The sequence below is a fragment of the Panthera pardus genome, unplaced genomic scaffold (assembly GCF_024362965.1).
Source record: "Panthera pardus isolate Hobbes unplaced genomic scaffold, ASM2436296v1 HiC_scaffold_8, whole genome shotgun sequence".
Classification (NCBI taxonomy): Eukaryota; Metazoa; Chordata; class Mammalia; order Carnivora; family Felidae; genus Panthera; species Panthera pardus.
This window is the reverse complement of record NW_026527013.1, coordinates 113845556-113863326: the sequence shown is the minus strand read 5'-3', so window position 1 is coordinate 113863326 and position 17771 is coordinate 113845556. Positions and strand designations below refer to the sequence as shown.

The window sequence follows — 17771 nt, the reverse complement described above, 5'->3', positions numbered from 1 at the left end:
TAGTTTTCAGTGTAGTCTTCTGCCTGTTGCTTCAGGTAATTCTAAGTATTGCATTCTTTTTATGCTATGGTAAATGGAATTGTTTTTTTAATTTCCTTTTCAGATTGTTCATTGTTAGTGTGTAGAAATGCAACTGATTTTTGTGTGTTGATTTTGTACCCTGCACCATTACTGAATTAGCTAATAGGGCCCACGGGTTTTATGGAATCTTTAGGCTTTTCTGTATATATGATTATGTCACCTGCGAACATAATTTTACTGTTGCTTTTCCAATTTGGATGCCTTTTATTTCTTGTATAATAGCTCTGGCTAGAGCTTCAGATACTATGTTGAATAGAAGTAGTGAAAGTGGGCATCCTTGTCTTGTTGCTGATCTTAAGGGAAAGCTTTCAGTTTTTCATCATTATAATGGTATCTGTTCATCCATATATGTCCTTTATTATGTTCAAGTTTCCTTCCATTCTTTGTTGATTAATTTTTTTGGTTTGGTTTGGTTTTACCCTGAAAGGGTGGTGAATTATGTCATGTGCTTTTTCTGCATCTGTGGAGATGATCATGTGTTTTGTTTTCTTTTATTATGTTAATAATAGTGTATTACATTGGCTGGTTTTATACGTTGAACCATCTTGCACACCAGAAACATGTCTCACTCAGTCATCTTGTATAATCCTTTTTTTTTTTTTCTACGCTACTGCATTAGTCTTGTTAGTATTTTGTTGAGGATTTTTGGATTGATATTCACAAGGGGTATTGCTTTGTGCTTTTCTTGTAGGGTCTTTGGCTTTGTTGTGAGGGTAATACTGGCCTCATGGAATGAGTAAAGAAGTGCTCTCTCCAATTTTTTGGAAGAGTTTGAGAAGGGTTGGTGTTTAACTTTTAAGTATTTTATTCACCAGCGAAGCCATCTGGGTCATGGGATTTACTTTGTTGGGGGGCTTTTGATTACCAATTCAAATCCTTAGTGGTGAGAAGTCTATTCAGATTTTCTATTCATGAATCAGTCTTGGAAGGTTGTGTGTTTCTAGGAGTCTGTCCATTTTATCTAGCTAACCTAGTTTGTTGGCATTCAGTTGTTCATAGGACTCTTTTATTATCCTTTTTATTTCTGTAAAATTGGTAGTAATAACCCCACTTTATTTCAGTAATTTGTATCTTTTTTTCATCGTGGGTCTAGCTAAAAGTTTGTCAATCTTGATATTTTCAGAACACCAGCTTTTGGTTTTGTGGCTATTTCTCTCTATTGGTTTTCTATTCTCTATTTGTATCTGCTGTAATCTTTATTATTTCCTGCCTTCTCTTATCTTTCGATTTAGTTGGCTATACTTTTTTCTAGTTCCTTTTATGGTGTAAAATTAGTTTGTTGGTGGGGCACCTGGGTGGCTCAGTGCATGATCTCACGGTTTGTGAGTTCGAGCCCCACCTTGGGCTCTGTGCTGACAGCTCAGAGCCTGGAGCCTGCTTCAGATTTTGTCTCCCTCTCTCGCTGCTCTTCCCCTGCTCACATGCTGTCTATCTCTCTCAAAAATAAATAAAGATTAAAATTAGTTTGTTGGCTTGAGATCTTTTTTAACATAAGTGTTTACAGCTTTAAATTTCCCTTTTAGCTTTGCTTTCTCTGTAGACCGTAAGTTTTGGTGTATTTTGTTTTCATTTTCACTTGTTTGAAAGTGTTTTCTAACTTCCATTGTGATTGTTTCTTCTTTGGAGTGACTCATTGGTTATTTAAGGGTGTGGTGTTTAATTTTTACGTATTTGTGAGTTCTAGTCTTCCTTCTGTTACTGATTTCTGGTTCTATTCCATTCTGATCAACAAAGACAGTTTGTATGATTTCAAATGTTTTAAATTTATTCTGACTTATTTTGTGGCCTAACATATGGTCTGTCCTGGGGAGTTTTCTGTGCGACCTTGAGGAAAATGTATATTCTGTGTTGGTTGGAGTGTTCTATATATGTCTGTTAGCTCAAATTGGTTTATCGTATTGCTCAATTCCTCTATTTCCTTATTGATCTTCTGTTTTACTGTATCCATTATTGAAACTGGGGTATTGAAGTCTCCAACTATTATTGTAGAACTGTCTTTCCTTTCATTTCTGTTAGCATTTGCTTCATATGTTTTGGAGCTCTGAAGTTTTGTGCATGCATATTTTTAATTGTTATGGCTTGTTGGTGAATTGATCTTTTTAACAATATGCCCTTGTAATATTTTTTGATTTAATGTCTACTTTGTCTGACACTGGAATAGTCATTACATGTCTCTTTGGGTTACTATTTGCATTGAATATCTTTTGTGTCCTTTCACTTTTCAGCCTAAATGTCTTTTTAGGCATGAAGTGAGTCTCTTACAGATAGTGTACATTTGGATACCAGTTTTGTTTTGTTTTTTAATTCTTCCTTCCTGTGTCTTTTGATTGTAGAGTCTAATCTGTTTGCATTTATTTTTTTTTTAACCTTTTTTAAAAGTTTATTTATTTACTTAGAGAGCGAGTGGGGGATGGACAGAGAGAGGGTGAAAGAGAGAATCCCAGATAGGCTCCACACTGTCAGCACAGAGCCCAGTGCGGGGCTCAAACCCATGAATTGGCAAGATTATGACCTGCACTGAAATCAAGAGTTGAATGCTTAACCAACTGAGCCATCCAGTCTCCCTAATCTGTTTGCATTTAAAGTGGTTACTCATAGAGAAGGACTTGTACCATTTTGTTTTCTTTTGTTCTTTTTTTTTTTTTAATAGCTTTTTTGCCCCTTGTTTCCTCCGTTAGTGCCTACTTTTGTGTTTTGTTGATTTCTTTGTAATGGTGTATTTTGATTCCCCTTTCATTTCCTTTTGTGTGTATTCTATAGATTTTTTTTCCTCTGTGTTATCATAGGGGTTACATATAACGTTCTCTAATTAAAATAATTTGATTGCTACCAATTTGCCATTGGCATACAAAACCTCTACTCCTATACAGCTCTGCCCCCTCTTTTGTTATTGATGTCACCGATTACATCTTTATGCATTGTGCACCACTAACAGATTCATAGGTGCATTTTTATACTGTAGAAAAGAAAAAGTGGGGTTACAGATTGAACTTACATTAATACCAGTATTTATATTTTACTTGAAAACTTTATATTTCCTATGGCTTTGAGTTACCCTCTGGTTCCCTTTAATTTCATCTCAGAGGACTCCCTTTAGGCTTTCTTGTTAGGCAAGTCTGGTACTAATGAACTCCCTCAGCTTTTGTTTATTTGGTAAGGTCTTCATTTCTCCCTCATTTTTGAAGGACACTTTTGCCAGATACAGAGTTCTTAGTTGACAGAAGTAAGTTTTTTCCTTCAGTGCTTTAAACACATCATCCCACTGTCTCCTGGCCTTCAAGATTTCTGCTGAGCAATCAGCTGATTATCTTGTGGAGGACTCCTTATATGTAATGAGTTTCTTTTCTCTGGCTGCTTTCAGTATTCTGTCTTTGTCTTTTTGTTTAAGTTTATTTTATTTATTTTGAAAGCACGAGTGGGGGAGGGGCAGAGAAAGAGAGAGAATCCCAAGCAGGCTCTGAGCAGAGCCCGACACGGGGCTTGAACTCACAAACTCTGAGATCGTGACCTGAGCCGAAGTCGGATGCTTAACTGGCTGAGCCACCCAGGTGCCCCACACATTTTTTGATTGGATGGTTTTTGTTGCTGCATTGTAGGAGATCTTTATCTGTTCTCAGTGCTAGAGCCTTACTGCTTACATGATTTGCAGCTATTACCCCATTCCGTAGGTTGCCTTTCACACTCTTAATAATATCCTTTGATACATAGATGTTTTTAGTTTTGATAAAGTCCAGCTTTACCAGTTTATTTTTCTTTTGTTACTCCTGTTTTTGGTGTCCTCTTAAGTTCAGGTTTTTTTGATTGAATTAAATACTGAATACTAATACGTATTTTATTGAAAAATTGCATTTGCTTGGGATGTCTTTTGTAGGGGTATTAACAAGTTGTGTGCCCTTTAGCAAGTAGGCTGAACTTTGCTGCCTTTTGAAATGAGGGGAGGTCCTCCAACTGATGGGTGACATCTCATCACACTTTGGTAATCCTTGACTTTATGATCCTCTTAGCTATTAATAGTTCATATACTCCTGTCACTCTGAGTTTAACCGTATTTCACTGTATGTATGTATGTTTGTTTGTTTTTTTTTAACTACCCTGTTTTAGATGTATATGACCACATTTCTGTTTTGAAACCTGAATCCCATTTGTTCTCTCCTTAGTTCTGTGTGAGGGTGTTTGTCCAGGCGTACTCTCCCCCTCGTTGAGGGTGCCCTTAAATGACACAGTTGATGGTTGAGAAGGACACTTAATTTCTGTTGCTTTCATCACTTAGGGAGGTTGAAGACTTTTAAAATAACGTTTTTAGCCTCTTCTCTGTTCCTTTTTAGTGGATTTTCTTTGTTTTACCTATTTTATCTGTGTGACTCTTGGAACATACCATTTTGTATGAGCTTCTCCGTAACATTAGTAATTTGTCTACTTGTGGCACATCTTTTCTCCCAACTTTTTTTCCTTTGCAAAATTTTTCTTTTTAGAAGTTTAAAACTGTTAAGTGGTCCATGATCCTACTCTTTTCCAGTTTTTAAAATTTATTTTTATATTCTTTTTTTTCCTTTTTTTTCTTTCTGTTTATGTTTTAATTTTATTTTTGAGAGAGAGAGACAGAGTGTGAGTGGGGAAGAGGCAGAGAGAGTGGGAGAAACAGAATCTGAAGCAGGCTCCAGGCTCCAGGCTGTCAGCACAGAGCCCGATGTGGGGCTAGAATTCACGGATGGTGAGATCATGACCTGAGCCAGAGTTGGACGCCCAACTGATTGAGCCACCCAGGTGCCCCTTTATATTTTTATTTTAAAGAGAGAGTGAGCACACAGGCAGGAGAGAGGGGCAGAGGGAGAGAGAGAATCCCAAGTAGGCTCCACTCTCAGCACAGAGCCCGATGTGGGGCTCTGGGACCCACGACCTGGGATCATGATCTGAGCTGAAATCAGGAGTTGGATGCTCAACAGACAGCCACCCAGGCGCCCTCTTTTCCATTTTGATCTGCTTAACATGCGTGCTTAAAGTCTCCCCCATTCAGAGGCCAGCTGTGTGTTCACATTACATGTATTGTCCTTTGTGGTATCAAGAGAGAAGCAAAATGGACCGGGTTATTCTCCTCAGATAGGCAGTTTTGCCATCATCAGTGATTGACATCATCTTTTCCCCATTGATGTGTGGTGTTCTTCTTACCAAATCTTAATTCTATGTGCTAGGATCCAAGTCTAGGAAATCTGTAGGTCTACACTGTTTCTACATAATTTTCTTCCTTTTTTCTGACTAAGGCCTAATTTATATACAATGAAATTAATCGTTTTTATTGTTCAGTTCTATGGATTTTTGTGTAATCACTACCACAATTGATTTTATTGTCTCTCAAAAGTTTCCTCTGACCTCTAGCCTCAGGCAGCCATTGATCTGTGTTCTGTTTCTATAGTTTTGCCTTTTCCAAAATGTCACATAAGTGGAATCAGACAATAGCCTTTTTCACTGGGCCTAATGCATTTGAGGTTTATCCATATGGTGTCTATCAGTAACTTACTCTTTTTTTATTGCTGGCAGTATTCCATGGTATTTCTGTCCCCTGTTTTGTTTATCCATTTCTAGCTGATTTGGATTTGTTATGGGTTTGGGAATAAAATTGCTGATAACAAGTTTTTTGCAAACCTATGTTTTCATCTCATTTGGGTAAACACCTAGGAGCAGGAGTGCTGTATCATGTGCTAAGAGTGTTTAATTTCATAAGAAGCTGCTAAATTGTTTTTCCAAAGCGGCCCTACCGTTTGGTATTTCCATCCCCCGCTTATGAGAGTGCCGGGTGCCCCGCATCCTTGTCAGTCAGTGGATTGCTGCTGAGCTGCACAGAAAGATGACAATCCTTGGGCCTGATGTCGTGTTACATTGCTGAACTGGTCACACATCGGAAGGATGTCCCCTTGAACCTTTTATCAGGTGCGTTGCGTAGAAATCTTGATTTCTTTGTCGAGTCTGTTAAATAGCATTTTTTATTGAAGACACTTGAGTATCTTATGAAGCGTTTTGCTAAATCCTAGGGCTTGTGACTGAAACTCTTCATGCCTTTTGAAGTTAGGCAGCAAGAAACTGAGCCCTGAATGCCCCAAGAATGCCTACTGGTGTTTGCTTTTTTGAAAGCGTGTTCTTTCCTTTTGTTCCTAATTGGTAATTACAGCGCCCTAATGGTACCTCTGGAGCAGATGCAGAAGTTCTAGATGAAGAGGGAGGAATTGGGCCGACATAGGCTTTGCATGGGGCGGGGGTCAAGGGTTGGGGGGTGCTGCCGCTACAGCCCGGGGCTGATGCAGTTGTGGCCGGAAGAAATTTACTCGTATTGCCAGCCTTTCCAGCCTTTCCATTCCTTACAGATGCTTCTGTTAAATCATTACATGGGGTGCGCTTCCTTCTTTCACCTTTTATGTTAAAACAGGCTTCTGGGGGCGCCTAGGTGGCTTACTTGGTTAAGCATCTGACTCGTAGTTTCGGCCCAGGTCATGATCTCCTGGTTCCTGGGATCTAGTCCCGTGTTGGACTCAGAGTTGAGTGAGGAGTCTGCTTGAGATTCTCTCTCTCCCCTTCTCCGTGCCCCTCCCCAGCTCTCTCTCAAAATAAATGAATTTAACAACAACAACAAAATAGGCTTCTGAGCCAGTGGAGCTCTCTGATTCATAGAACGGTGGTAAGTCAAACGGAAGATAACCGAAACCAGTCACGAGCCCTCATTGCCACTTTAGGGACTGAACTCCCTAAAATCTAACACACTTTATGCTTCTCCAGTTACAAGTGTTTTTTTTTGGTGTATTGGTTGTGATGGCTTAACAAATGTATCTTTGAAAAGAAAGATAAGGGTGCCAAATACTGTTAAATTTACCTCCTGAAGAAAAGTTTTAATTTTTCTGCCAAGAACCATGTCAGGCTTTGTGAGAAGCTTCTCAGCATAAATGTGGCAGTGTTTTTTTTGTTTGTTTTGTTTTTTGTTTTGCTGTTGTTACTAGAACTCTTTCTGTGTCTGCCCGAATGCTGAGACCATTTCAGGGTTCCACACGGACGTAGTTATTGTAATAATTCTAAGTGCCAGTTTCACATAAAAATGTCTTGTAGCAATACATATTATTTTATGAAAATCTCAAGCCTTGAGGACACCTCTTTAATATTCATATGATGAAATGGGAAGTACAGGTAAAGTACATTTGCATCCTCAAGTTCAGTGACGGGCAGGTTATCTCAGGGCAGAGGTCTAGTAGGTAGTGGGACCATATGCCAAGGATCCAAAGGACTGGAAAGAAATCTGAAACTCGATTGTCGTTGGTGGTTATTGTTGGTAGTGGTGTTTGTTGGTGGTATAAGTTGGAAACTATTTTGTGTGTGTTGTGGATAAAGCAAGTGGGTACATATATGAGAAATACTGAGAGTTGGAGGTTTTTTTTTAAATAAAAAGTTCTAAGTATTTATTTATTTTTGAGAGAGACAATGAGAACATGAGCGAGGGAGGGGCAGAGAGAGGGAGAATCCTGAGCAGGCTCTGCACGGGGCTCAAACTCACAAATCCAGAGATCATGACCTGAGCCAAAAATAAGAGTCGGACGCTTAACTGAGCCACCCAGGTGCCCTGAGAGTTGGAGTTTTCATTGTGGGGGAAGGGAGATACTAATGGGGGAGTTGCTGTACTGGATTTGAGTTCAAGGTGTCATTATGAACATGTGATTTAGGATATTTAAAATATCCTTGCTCTGTCCTGGCAAAGAGCTTAGAAGCAGTGATACTTTACTAGCAAGGAGCACACCGAGTTCTCAGATCTGATTTCTAAATGCCAGTGCACCTTGGAGAAATGGCTGATCCGAGGTCTGGGCAGGGAAAGTATAAGGCTCACTTGGCCCAGTTGTGCCTCAAAGGAAAGAGGTGCCCACAGACTATTAGGGTTGTGTCAGAAGGACATAGAAACTCTCTTGAAGGAGCTCCCCCAGTGGCCAAATTTAGGACAATTTGAGCATCAGAAATAATGGTGACAGTAATGGATTATGTAACACGTTGAATAAAAAAAAATTCCATGGATCTACATGGGAGGGAGAGAAGGGGAAAGAGGGGGAGACAGCAAGAAACAGAATATTGTGTTCCAGATCTTAGGATGAATCAAATTTGAAAATGACCATTTTGCAACCCCTAGTGTGTAGTAATTGATTCAGGTAAGACTTATCAATGGTTGCTGAAACTACTGAGTGAATTATCAGGGGAAGGATATCCACAGAATGTCAACTATCACCCTACTTATTTCTCACTAAGTAAAAAGGGGAAGAGGTATTTTTGCTAAGGAGAAATCTGGCACGTCCTACCCCCACTTGTTGATCAGAGAGCATCACCACTAAAAAGACAGCCAGACGTGCTGTGCTTTCTGAATAAAGCAGCAGCAATGCCTACAAAATAGTCATCATCTTCCCAGAAAGAAGTGAACTTGAATCTGCTGAGCTTATAACTTCAACTACCAAATCACAGGAAATCCACAGGGACAGGGGAGTCTGGTAAATATCATCTTGCAGCTGCAACAAACAAACAGACAAAAACTTCAGCCTTCCAGACTCTTGCAAACTTGACGATCAGATGACCCAGTTTGTTCAAAACTAAGTTACCGAAAGGAAAAAAAGGACACCTGCGAAAAGTATTAAGCGACCTACTGATGTGTATTTGGACCCTATTCAAATCATGATACAAATGAACTGTGAGTTACAAAAATAAGTTAACAGAACCTAGAACACAGACTGTATTTGCCCATGATACTGGGTGAAATGATACTGTGTCTGCAGTTGCTTCAAAATGATTTGGAAGGAGGGCATTTGAGTAGAGCTGCAGATGAATCAAATTGAGCCATGAGCAAATAATTGCTAGGGAGTCCATGTGTGTATTCCTTATACCATTCTACCTACTTAAGAATGTGTTGGGAAATTGTTATAATTATGTTTAAAAAAACACTGATTATTAGGGGATAACCTGATATTTTTGTGCCTCTATGCATTGCATCTGTGTAGAATTGTCAACAGTATTTACCTTAAATATATCAGGAATCAATCACATAAGCTCAGGATGTATGACATTCTACAAGGCAGTCGTCCTAGGCTATTTAAATAATGTCAGTGTTATGAAAAGCAATGAAAAACTGTCCTAAAAAAACAAAGACAATGCATGATACCTGGTTGAATGGATCCCCTTTGTCCCCCCAAAATTACTAAAGACATTTTGGCAACAGTTGTAGGTATTTAAATATGAACTTGTAGTAAATGATATTATGGAATTAATATCATTTAGGTGTGATTGTAGTTTTGGGGCTGTGTAGGAGAATGTTTTTATGCTCGGGAGATGTGTGCTAAAGTATTTTAGGGTGAATTAGTATGTTTTCTGTAACTTACTTTGAATATGCATGGATTGAGTTGGCTCATGTGAAATGGCTGTTTTTCTAGGTCACAAACAGTGAAATACTAGCTAATGCCTATGGTTCCACCTGATGTTTGTTGAAAGAGAAAACAAGCAAATGGGGCTCCAGGTGAAGAATATACAGATGTTTGTACTGTTCCTTCACCTTCCTGTGGCTTTGAACTTTTTCAAAATCACGAGTTGGGAACAAATAGGCAGTCAACATACGAACAGGAACTCTCAGCAAATACATACTTGTTAGATCAAGTGTGCTGACAACATTCTTTCTTGGGATAATTGCCCATAATACAGTTTAAATTCTCTTGGGATTAATTCTAGAAGTACTTGATTGAGAATATAGAAAAGGAGTAAATCTGCTTACTTTGTTGTGTGAATTTTCACATCTGAATCAGCAGATGACAAAAGGAACAGAAAAATTAAAGAGCTATAGGTGGAAATGAAGAAAAGAGGAGCTTAGTAATTATCTTACGTAATGTTTTTTACATGGATGACATTTAAAGACAGATCCAGTGTAGGAGACAAATAGATTGTGGTTTCTCAGAAACCAATGATGATTTCCTTATTTTTTTTGTGAAGAGGTCAAAAACGGCATCTATCTAGCTGTGGCCTTGACATTCTCTGTAAGATGGGATAAATCTCTAGAATTTGAAAAAGAACAGTTTTGTTCTCCGTTCCCCCTCTTCTTTTGTTGCCTTGAGGTATCAACTGAAGCACATTTTGCTCAGGGTTACTAGGGTCTTCTGGGCAACCATGGCAGATTGATAGAGTTAGGAGATGCTAATTCCTACTCCTCTCTAGAAAATTTCCCTAAGTGAACCCAGCCGCTGGTTTTATCCTTCTTCTTTTTTGAATCCAAAACAGATCCCTAAAGAAGTGGCTGACATCTTTAACGCCCCCAGTGATGATGAAGAGTTTGTCGGTTTCCAAGATGATGTTCCCATGGAAACCTTCTCATCAGAGGAGAGCTGTGATAGTTTTGACTCTCTGGAGCCAGGGAAACAGGTACGGATGCTTCCTTTTCTGACAGGTGTGGCCTTCTGGAAGCCTGGATCTTGGTTTGGGTATTCTTTTGAGTGTGGTCTGAGATTGGTGATAGCAGTTGATGGTTGAGTATTTTTGAAGCATTATGCCTTCATATTTCAAGAACCGGTGAGCATTCCTACATCACTTATACTGTTTAAGTCCTTTCTGTGTACAGTAATTTTTTTTTTTTTTTTTTTTTTTAATAAAAGGGGCCTCACATCTGAGCCATTTTCTTTGCATCCTCGGGGCTGCAGCCTGTGTTGAGGCTGTATTCTGAGTGCTCCCACATGACTGGCAGGAGAGGGCTGGGTCCACGTAGCGACAGTCCACACTGCAGTTCAGGAACATGTGGTTACCATGAGACATTTGTGTTTCTGTGCTCCTGCGGCGTGGTTCTTCCGGCACCTCACTCCTGGACGTGCTGGGGAGAACGTTATTCTTTCTTTAATTACTTAGATCTCTGGCAGATACAAGTTACATTTCTCTGAGAGTTAGATTCCTGGAGGTTTATATTGTGCCTTAGCAGCAGCATGGCCAGTCAAAATAGCTAGCCTTCTGTGGCACTTACTTCGGAGTTCATTGTGGCTCTCAAAATTCCTCATCCTCCCTGGACCATAGCCTGTCTTAAAAGGCTGTAAATTAAACCTGCCTTGCTTCAACTGGGCAAGTACAGGAGGAGAAGCAGTTAATTACACAGGGGCAGTGCCTGCTTGGTCATTCGGCTGCCTGTGTGTGTTGTGGCCTCTGTGGGAGCTGGTCTTTCTCGGGTTCACTAGCCTCCCTGGTGTCTGTGGTCCTCACTTTCCTTGATGTCTCCGTAGCATTTGACCCACCAGCCACCTGCTTCCACTCCCCAGGTTTCTTCCTCTCTCTCACATCATTCATTCTTTGTGGTCATCTCTATTTCCTGTCCCCATATGTGGATGTTCTTCAGGATTTTGTGTCTAGACCTTTCTTTTTCGTGACCTAGGGGTTGGCCTGCTTTCAGCCATTACCTCCAAGTTCTCAATGACTTGCCTTCTCTCCAGCCCCACATGTAACCTGAGTGCCAGTTGAACTAGCCTTGATCAAGGGAGATCTCACACTCACCATTTTCCCTTCCCTGGTTGTCCCTTTGTCTTCCTCATTCCTATCCTTATCTTTGGTGTTCTTGACCCCTCCTTCTCCTCTCCCATCTCCCCAGCTCCCTTGCAGGAGTCTCTGAATCTTCTGCCATGTTGCTGTCCTTCATCCCTTCCCTTTTCTCCTCCCTTCGGCTCCCAGGGTCCTCATAGCCTTTACTTCAGTTACAGAACTGAGCTCTGGTCATGATCATGGCCTTATTCAGAAGCCAGTAGTCTCTCCATCTGAACACAGTCAGGCAGTGGGGGAGGGGAGAGCCTGTAGATCCACCAGGAGGAGCATTCTGAGCAGTGCAGGGTGTGGGTGATGGGCTTTGCCTAGAGCCCAGCAGTGCTGTAGGCATTAAGAAACAAAGCAGCTTCCATATCTTGGCTACAGTAAACATAAGGCTTTCAAATTAGCATTTTTATTTTCTTTGGGTAAATATCCAGTAGTGGAATTAGTGGATCATATGGTATTTCTATTTTTAATTTTTTTAGGAACCTCCATACTGTTTTTCCACAGTGGCCGCAACAGTTTGCGTTCCTAGCAACAGCGCATGAGGGTTCCACATCCTCACCAACAGTTGAGTTCTTGTCTTTTTGTGTTAGCCATTCTGAGAGGTGTATGGTGACACCTCATTGTGGTTTTGATTTGCATTTTCCTGATGATGAGATAGGGAAGCAGCCTAAGTGTCCATCAGAAGAAGAATGGATAAAGAAGATGCATATGATGGAATATTATGCAGCCATAAAAAGGATGAGATAGTTGCCTTTTGCAACAACATGGATGGACCTAGAGTGTATCATGCTAAGTGAGATAAGTCAGACTGAGAAAGACAGATACCATATGACTTCACTCAGGTGGCATCTAAAAATTAAAAAGCAAAATCAGACCTATAAATACAGAGAACAAAGTTGTTAGCAAGGAGGGAACTGGGGAGATGGGCAAAATGGGTGAAGGGGAGAAAGAGAACTAGGCTTCCAGTTTTGGAGCTAGTAAGTCAGGGCAGTAAAAGGCACAGCTTAGGGAATACAGTCAGTGACACTGTAATGGAGTTGTATGTTGACAGATGGTAGCTACACTTGTGAGCCTAGCATGATGTATAATATTGTACACCTAGAGGTAAATGTAACCTTCTGTGTCCGCTCCACTCAAAATTTAAAACAAAAAAGCCACAACAGCTGCTTTTGATACTGTGACTGCTGCTACTTTTGTGCTGTCAAGCCTGCCCATCCTGTCCGTCCTGCCCACCCCTGCTGAGTCTGTCGCCAGTGTGCCTTAGGTGGCCTGTGACCGTGTGCTTTTCATACAGATTGCATTTAATTCATGTATCTCCCTGGGACAGTGTGGGTGTTGTTGTTATCCCTATCTCACAGGGAATGAAACTGAAGCTCAGGGCAGTGAAGTGACTTGTCTGAGCGCCCACATCTGAAAAATGTCTGAGCTGGGGTGTTTCAAACCTGGGAGCATCTCACCTCTCAGCCTCTTCCCTCTCCCTGCCCCTCCGTGGTGCCGTAGACACAAAACTGCGTGGACGCCCTCATCGTGCACTGGTCTGCTCTTTGTACACGTTGGTCCATGCTGTGCCTTCTGCTTGCGTGTCCTCTGCTTTCTAGACTCTACCTCGGTTCAGATCCAGTCTAGATGCTGCTGCTTCCTGAAGTTTTACTGGGTTTTCTTTTTTTCTGTGTGCCATGTTGCATCATCCTTACAACTCTGGTCCTCACCATGGTTACTTGTAGATCTGTCTCACTCCCGCACTAAATTGTAACCTCTGCCAATGTTTGAACGCTGCTTTCCAGCTTTCCTGGCTTGGACTGCGTACTTGTGTTGTCCCTTCCCTCATGTTCTCTGGGTTCAGCCCCCGTTGGTGAATGAGCGCCCATTGGCTAGAATTGAGGTGGGATGCTGGTCTAACTGGTTCAGGCCCCCGTCGTTTTCCAGTCTGTTTCTTCGTGTCCCATGAGCTTCAAGATAAAAAATGTAAGCACTCTGTTAGATCCTCTTCTCATCTGTTACTTTGTTACGTCCCTGATCATGGTACATAAACACAGGTGACCAAGATGCAGAACATACTGCCTGGTATTGATTGTAAAGGATCACATGCTGCAGAACCAAGAGCTGTGTGAGGGTTGTAACCAGGATTGCAGCCAGAATGTGGAGTGGATATTTTACTTCATACAGACTCCCCTTAAAAAACAGGGTTTTTTTAACATCTTGTGGAATAAGGAGAAGAAAAGCAGAGGCCTTGGTTTAGGACTGTGGCTAAGTTGTTTTTCTCTGTTAGAACTCATCACCAAAGGTATTGATTTCTCTCAGGCCGACCACTTCCCTCTGAGGCCAGCTCAAAGGCTAAAGAGAGCCAGAGGACCAGACGGTTGAAACTTGCTGTTCTAGGATGTGACCTGTTCTCTCTGGGCCCTAGGCAGGGACTGTGGGTGTATGATAAATGTACACATAGACCCCATTGCCCTAACACAGCCTGCAGAGGCCAGCTCAGGGCTCTGTGAGCAGGATATTGTCTATCCTTGGAGGTGGCAGGTTCACGGTGGGTTTCCTTGGAGCCAGCTAGGCACCATTCTTTTTGATAATAAACCCAGGCCTGTTGCTTCACCACCCTGAGCCCACACTTTCCCGATCCATGGTAACCAGCCGAGAGAAGCTGCATGAACTTGCACACAGTATGTAGCAATGTTGACTTTGGTCTTCTTTAAACACAATTTGAATTTCACTTTAAAGAAACTTCCCTTTTGTGTTTGTATTTTTTTTTTTTCAAGCAGCTGCACCATAGCTATCAACAAAGGAACAAAGTAATTTAGCTCCAAGCACACTCACTCCAATTACCCGTAATAATTCATAGGAGACATTTAAGCTTAAAAAAATTCTGGATATAGGCATTTCTTTCTCTTTCCCCCTGTAAATTTTTCCACTCATCTATTATATCTATTTTTCTCCAGAGATTATCTGATCTGAAGAAGTGTATAATTAAAGTCAGAGAGAGGCAGTGGGGGGAGATCAAGATTCTCCCAACTAAATGTGGTGTGATGAGGGGTCATTGCTATATCGGGTGTGGGAGGAAGAGACGTCAGAGGCAACTGGGGACACGGACTTCAGCCCTGGTTGCCAGCTTGGAGGAGGCTGGTTTGTGGGTCTCCTTTCTGCACTGCAGGTCTGTCTTTTCCCTCTTTTCTTTCAAGATAGCCATTTAGAGAGCTATTTTTCCATTTAGAGAGCTAGAGAGTATTTTTCCTTTTGTGGGTTCTAAAGACTGAAAGAGTCATTGGAAAATGTCTTTCCTTTTTAAAAGTCTTAGAGCATCTTTCTGTCTACTCACTTGCTACCTCTTGGAGGTTGCCAGCCTCGTGTCTCCTGCAGGAGGGGCTCTCCTGGGGGTTGGGGGGGTTGACACTCCCATCACCCCTTCCGGTGGGTGGTGATGGAGCAAAGCCGTAGGGGGGAAGGGGCGTGAAAGGCGCTGGCCCCTTCCTGCAGAGAAACTTGCCTTCTCTGGAAGGCAGGCATGCTCACCAACTCGGAGGACGTGGATGTGGATGGCTGCTAGGAAGGAAGGCCAGCATGTGGGAGGGAGCCAGGCCTTCTCCTCATGGCTCCTTCCCGTGTGTGTTTGGCTCTGTGTGAGCAGACCTTCCCGATGGGCAGCCCTGGCGGGAGAAACGGAATTCTATCAGCGCTCCTCAGTCACACAAGAAGCTGACGGAGCCCCTGGCCATTCTGACTTTTTGAAATAATGCTGTTTATTGTTTCAAGTTGTTCAACTGTTTCAGATTATTCCGTTTTCGTAAGCTGTAGCAAATGTGTATGTATATGTGTGTTTTGTTATTGTGGTAAAATATACATAATGTGAAATTTACCATTTCACCATTTTTTAAGTGCAGGCAAGTGCCCAGTTTCTTGCCAGCAAGATGCTAAGTGCCATTAAGTACATGCACAGTGTTGTGCGTCTGTCACCTGTTATCCAGAATGTTCTCATCATCTCAAACAGAAACTCTACCCGTTAAACAACTCCTCATTGTCCCCGAGCCCCCCTGTAACCTCTGTTCTTTTTCCTTTATGACATATGTGTGTTTTTAATTTAGCAGGATGTGCGTTTCCATTCTAAATACTTCACGGAAGAGCTAAGAAGAATTTTTATAGAGGACACTGACTCAGAAACGGAAGAATTTGAAGGATTTACACAGAATGATCTGAATGTAAACAGTAACCCAGAAGTAATGGTAATAATTATCAACACGAGGGAGTGTGGGTTGTAATATTTTTCAGTCTTGTTTCTGAATTGTATTTTCACTTGTAAGAAGTCACTTGGCAAATGAACGACTTCTTCTTACATGTTTATCTTAATTTTTTTTTTAAGTTTACTTATTTGGAGAGAGAGAGAGAAGGTGTGAGCACGCACGCAAGAGTGAGCACACATGTGGGGGAGGGGCACAGAGGAGAGACAGAATCCCAAGCAGGCTCCACACCATCAACACAGAGCACAAGGTGGGGCTTGAACTCACAAACTGAGATAATGAGCTGAGATCAAGAGTAGGCTGCTTAACCAACTGCACCACCCAGGCACCCCCCCCCCCCCCCCCCGCATGTTTATCTTAAAAGTCAGTTAATAAAATACAAAAGTTGGTATTCCAAGGCTAATCCCCAGTCCACCAATCCATTATTCTCTGAGAGAAAATCCAGTTGTCTTTCTTTGATACCTTTGGAGTTTGGGGAGACTTACCTCAGTTTCCCTTATTGCCCTTCCAAAAGAATTTATTTCAGACTTTCTTGAATATCTTTTCTCTGAAAAGAGGACTGTCTGGGGGTAGCAATTTCCTTAAAGTCATTTCTTGTTGTGTGCGGAGTCATGTTCTTAGGTTTGGAGTTGATGTGGCAAAAATTTAGCTGTGGCACAAACTTAGAGCTTTACTTGCGCGTTCTTGATTTGAATGCTGATGTGCTCTTTAAATGATAAAGAAGACCTGGGCTTGTCAGATTCCTGAGGGAAATCTCTTAGCACTTGACCTTCAAGAGACTTGTTGATTTTTCCTTTACTCCATATTTTTGGCCAGTTTATTGCCAACTAGTATTTGAATCTCAAGGTACCTTTAAAGAACAACCTTTGGGGGGTACCTGGGTGGCTCAGCTGGTTAAGCGTCCGACTTCAGCTCAGGTCATGATCTCACAGTCTGTGAGTTCGAGCCCTGTGTGGGGGCTCTGTGCTGATAGTTGGGATTCTGTATCTCCCTTTCTCTCTGCCCCTCCCCCATCCCTGCTTGAGCTGGCTCGCTCTCTCTCACACATACACACAAACACATACTCTCTAAAAATAAACATTAAAAAAATTTAAACAAAAAGCGAAACTTAAAACCTTTGGGTTTTTTTCAGACATAAAAATGTTTTCCATTAACTGAAAAAGAGCATACCTTTCTCCCCCAAAATCATTACACCACTTCCTTCTTGGGTATGAAGATAAAGGATAGAGGTAAAGCCTCTTGATGTTCAGAAGCTCCTAAGCAGCAGAATCTGGTGTGGAACTTGTGTAGAAATTTAAATAAGCTGTAACTATTGGTTTGCTCTGCCGCTCACCTTTTCCTGGGGGGATCTTAAGGCCTGAAAGCCCTAATGGTAGGCTGGCTTGTTTGATGTTGATCCCCCAACCCCGTCACCAGGAAGAGCAACACAGAGCTCTGCCAGCCTAGTCCCCAAGCCCTCCTTTGGCCTTCAAAACGGAAGCTGCTGGTAAGGCAGTTGATGTGTTCTGGCCAGCAAGACACTAAGATCTTTCCAAACCCTAATGGGTATCCCGTACTCTTAGTGACTTGTTTTCCTTCTGATTTTTTAGTTAAGCGATGTCAGGTTATTGAAAGAATTTGTGTTCCCAGCATGGGGAAGTGAACTACCCCAGAAGTCTTTTTTCTTTTCACTGGCCATATATTTGGGGTGTGGATCGTGACATGTTCTGTTGACTGATGTTAACTCATAGCTTAGGGGAGGTCCACCTGCAGATTTTATTTTATTTACTTATTTATTTTTTACTTTTTAAAAAATGTTTACTTACTTTGAGAGAGAGAGTGAGCAGTGGAGGGGCAGAGAGAGAGAGAGAGAAAGAAACCCAAGCAGGCTCCACACTGTCAGCGCAGGGCCCAGTGCGGGGC

The 17771-nt window shown here is 41.6% G+C and overlaps 1 protein-coding gene across 3 annotated transcripts in view; it reads left to right on the top strand.

The window, feature by feature from the left end:
• The window catches only part of CDCA7L (cell division cycle associated 7 like), a 37551-nt gene that overhangs the window by 11165 nt on the left and 8615 nt on the right, over positions 1-17771 (top strand). For 2 of the 3 annotated variants that reach the window (XM_019443573.2, XM_019443574.2), the window contains exons 2-3: positions 10354-10494; positions 15717-15854. In XM_019443573.2, coding sequence (XP_019299118.2) covers positions 10354-10494; positions 15717-15854 — 279 coding nt within the window. The remainder of the gene's footprint in view (positions 1-10353; positions 10495-15716; positions 15855-17771) is intronic. The other variant, XM_019443572.2, reaches the window with a different exon arrangement.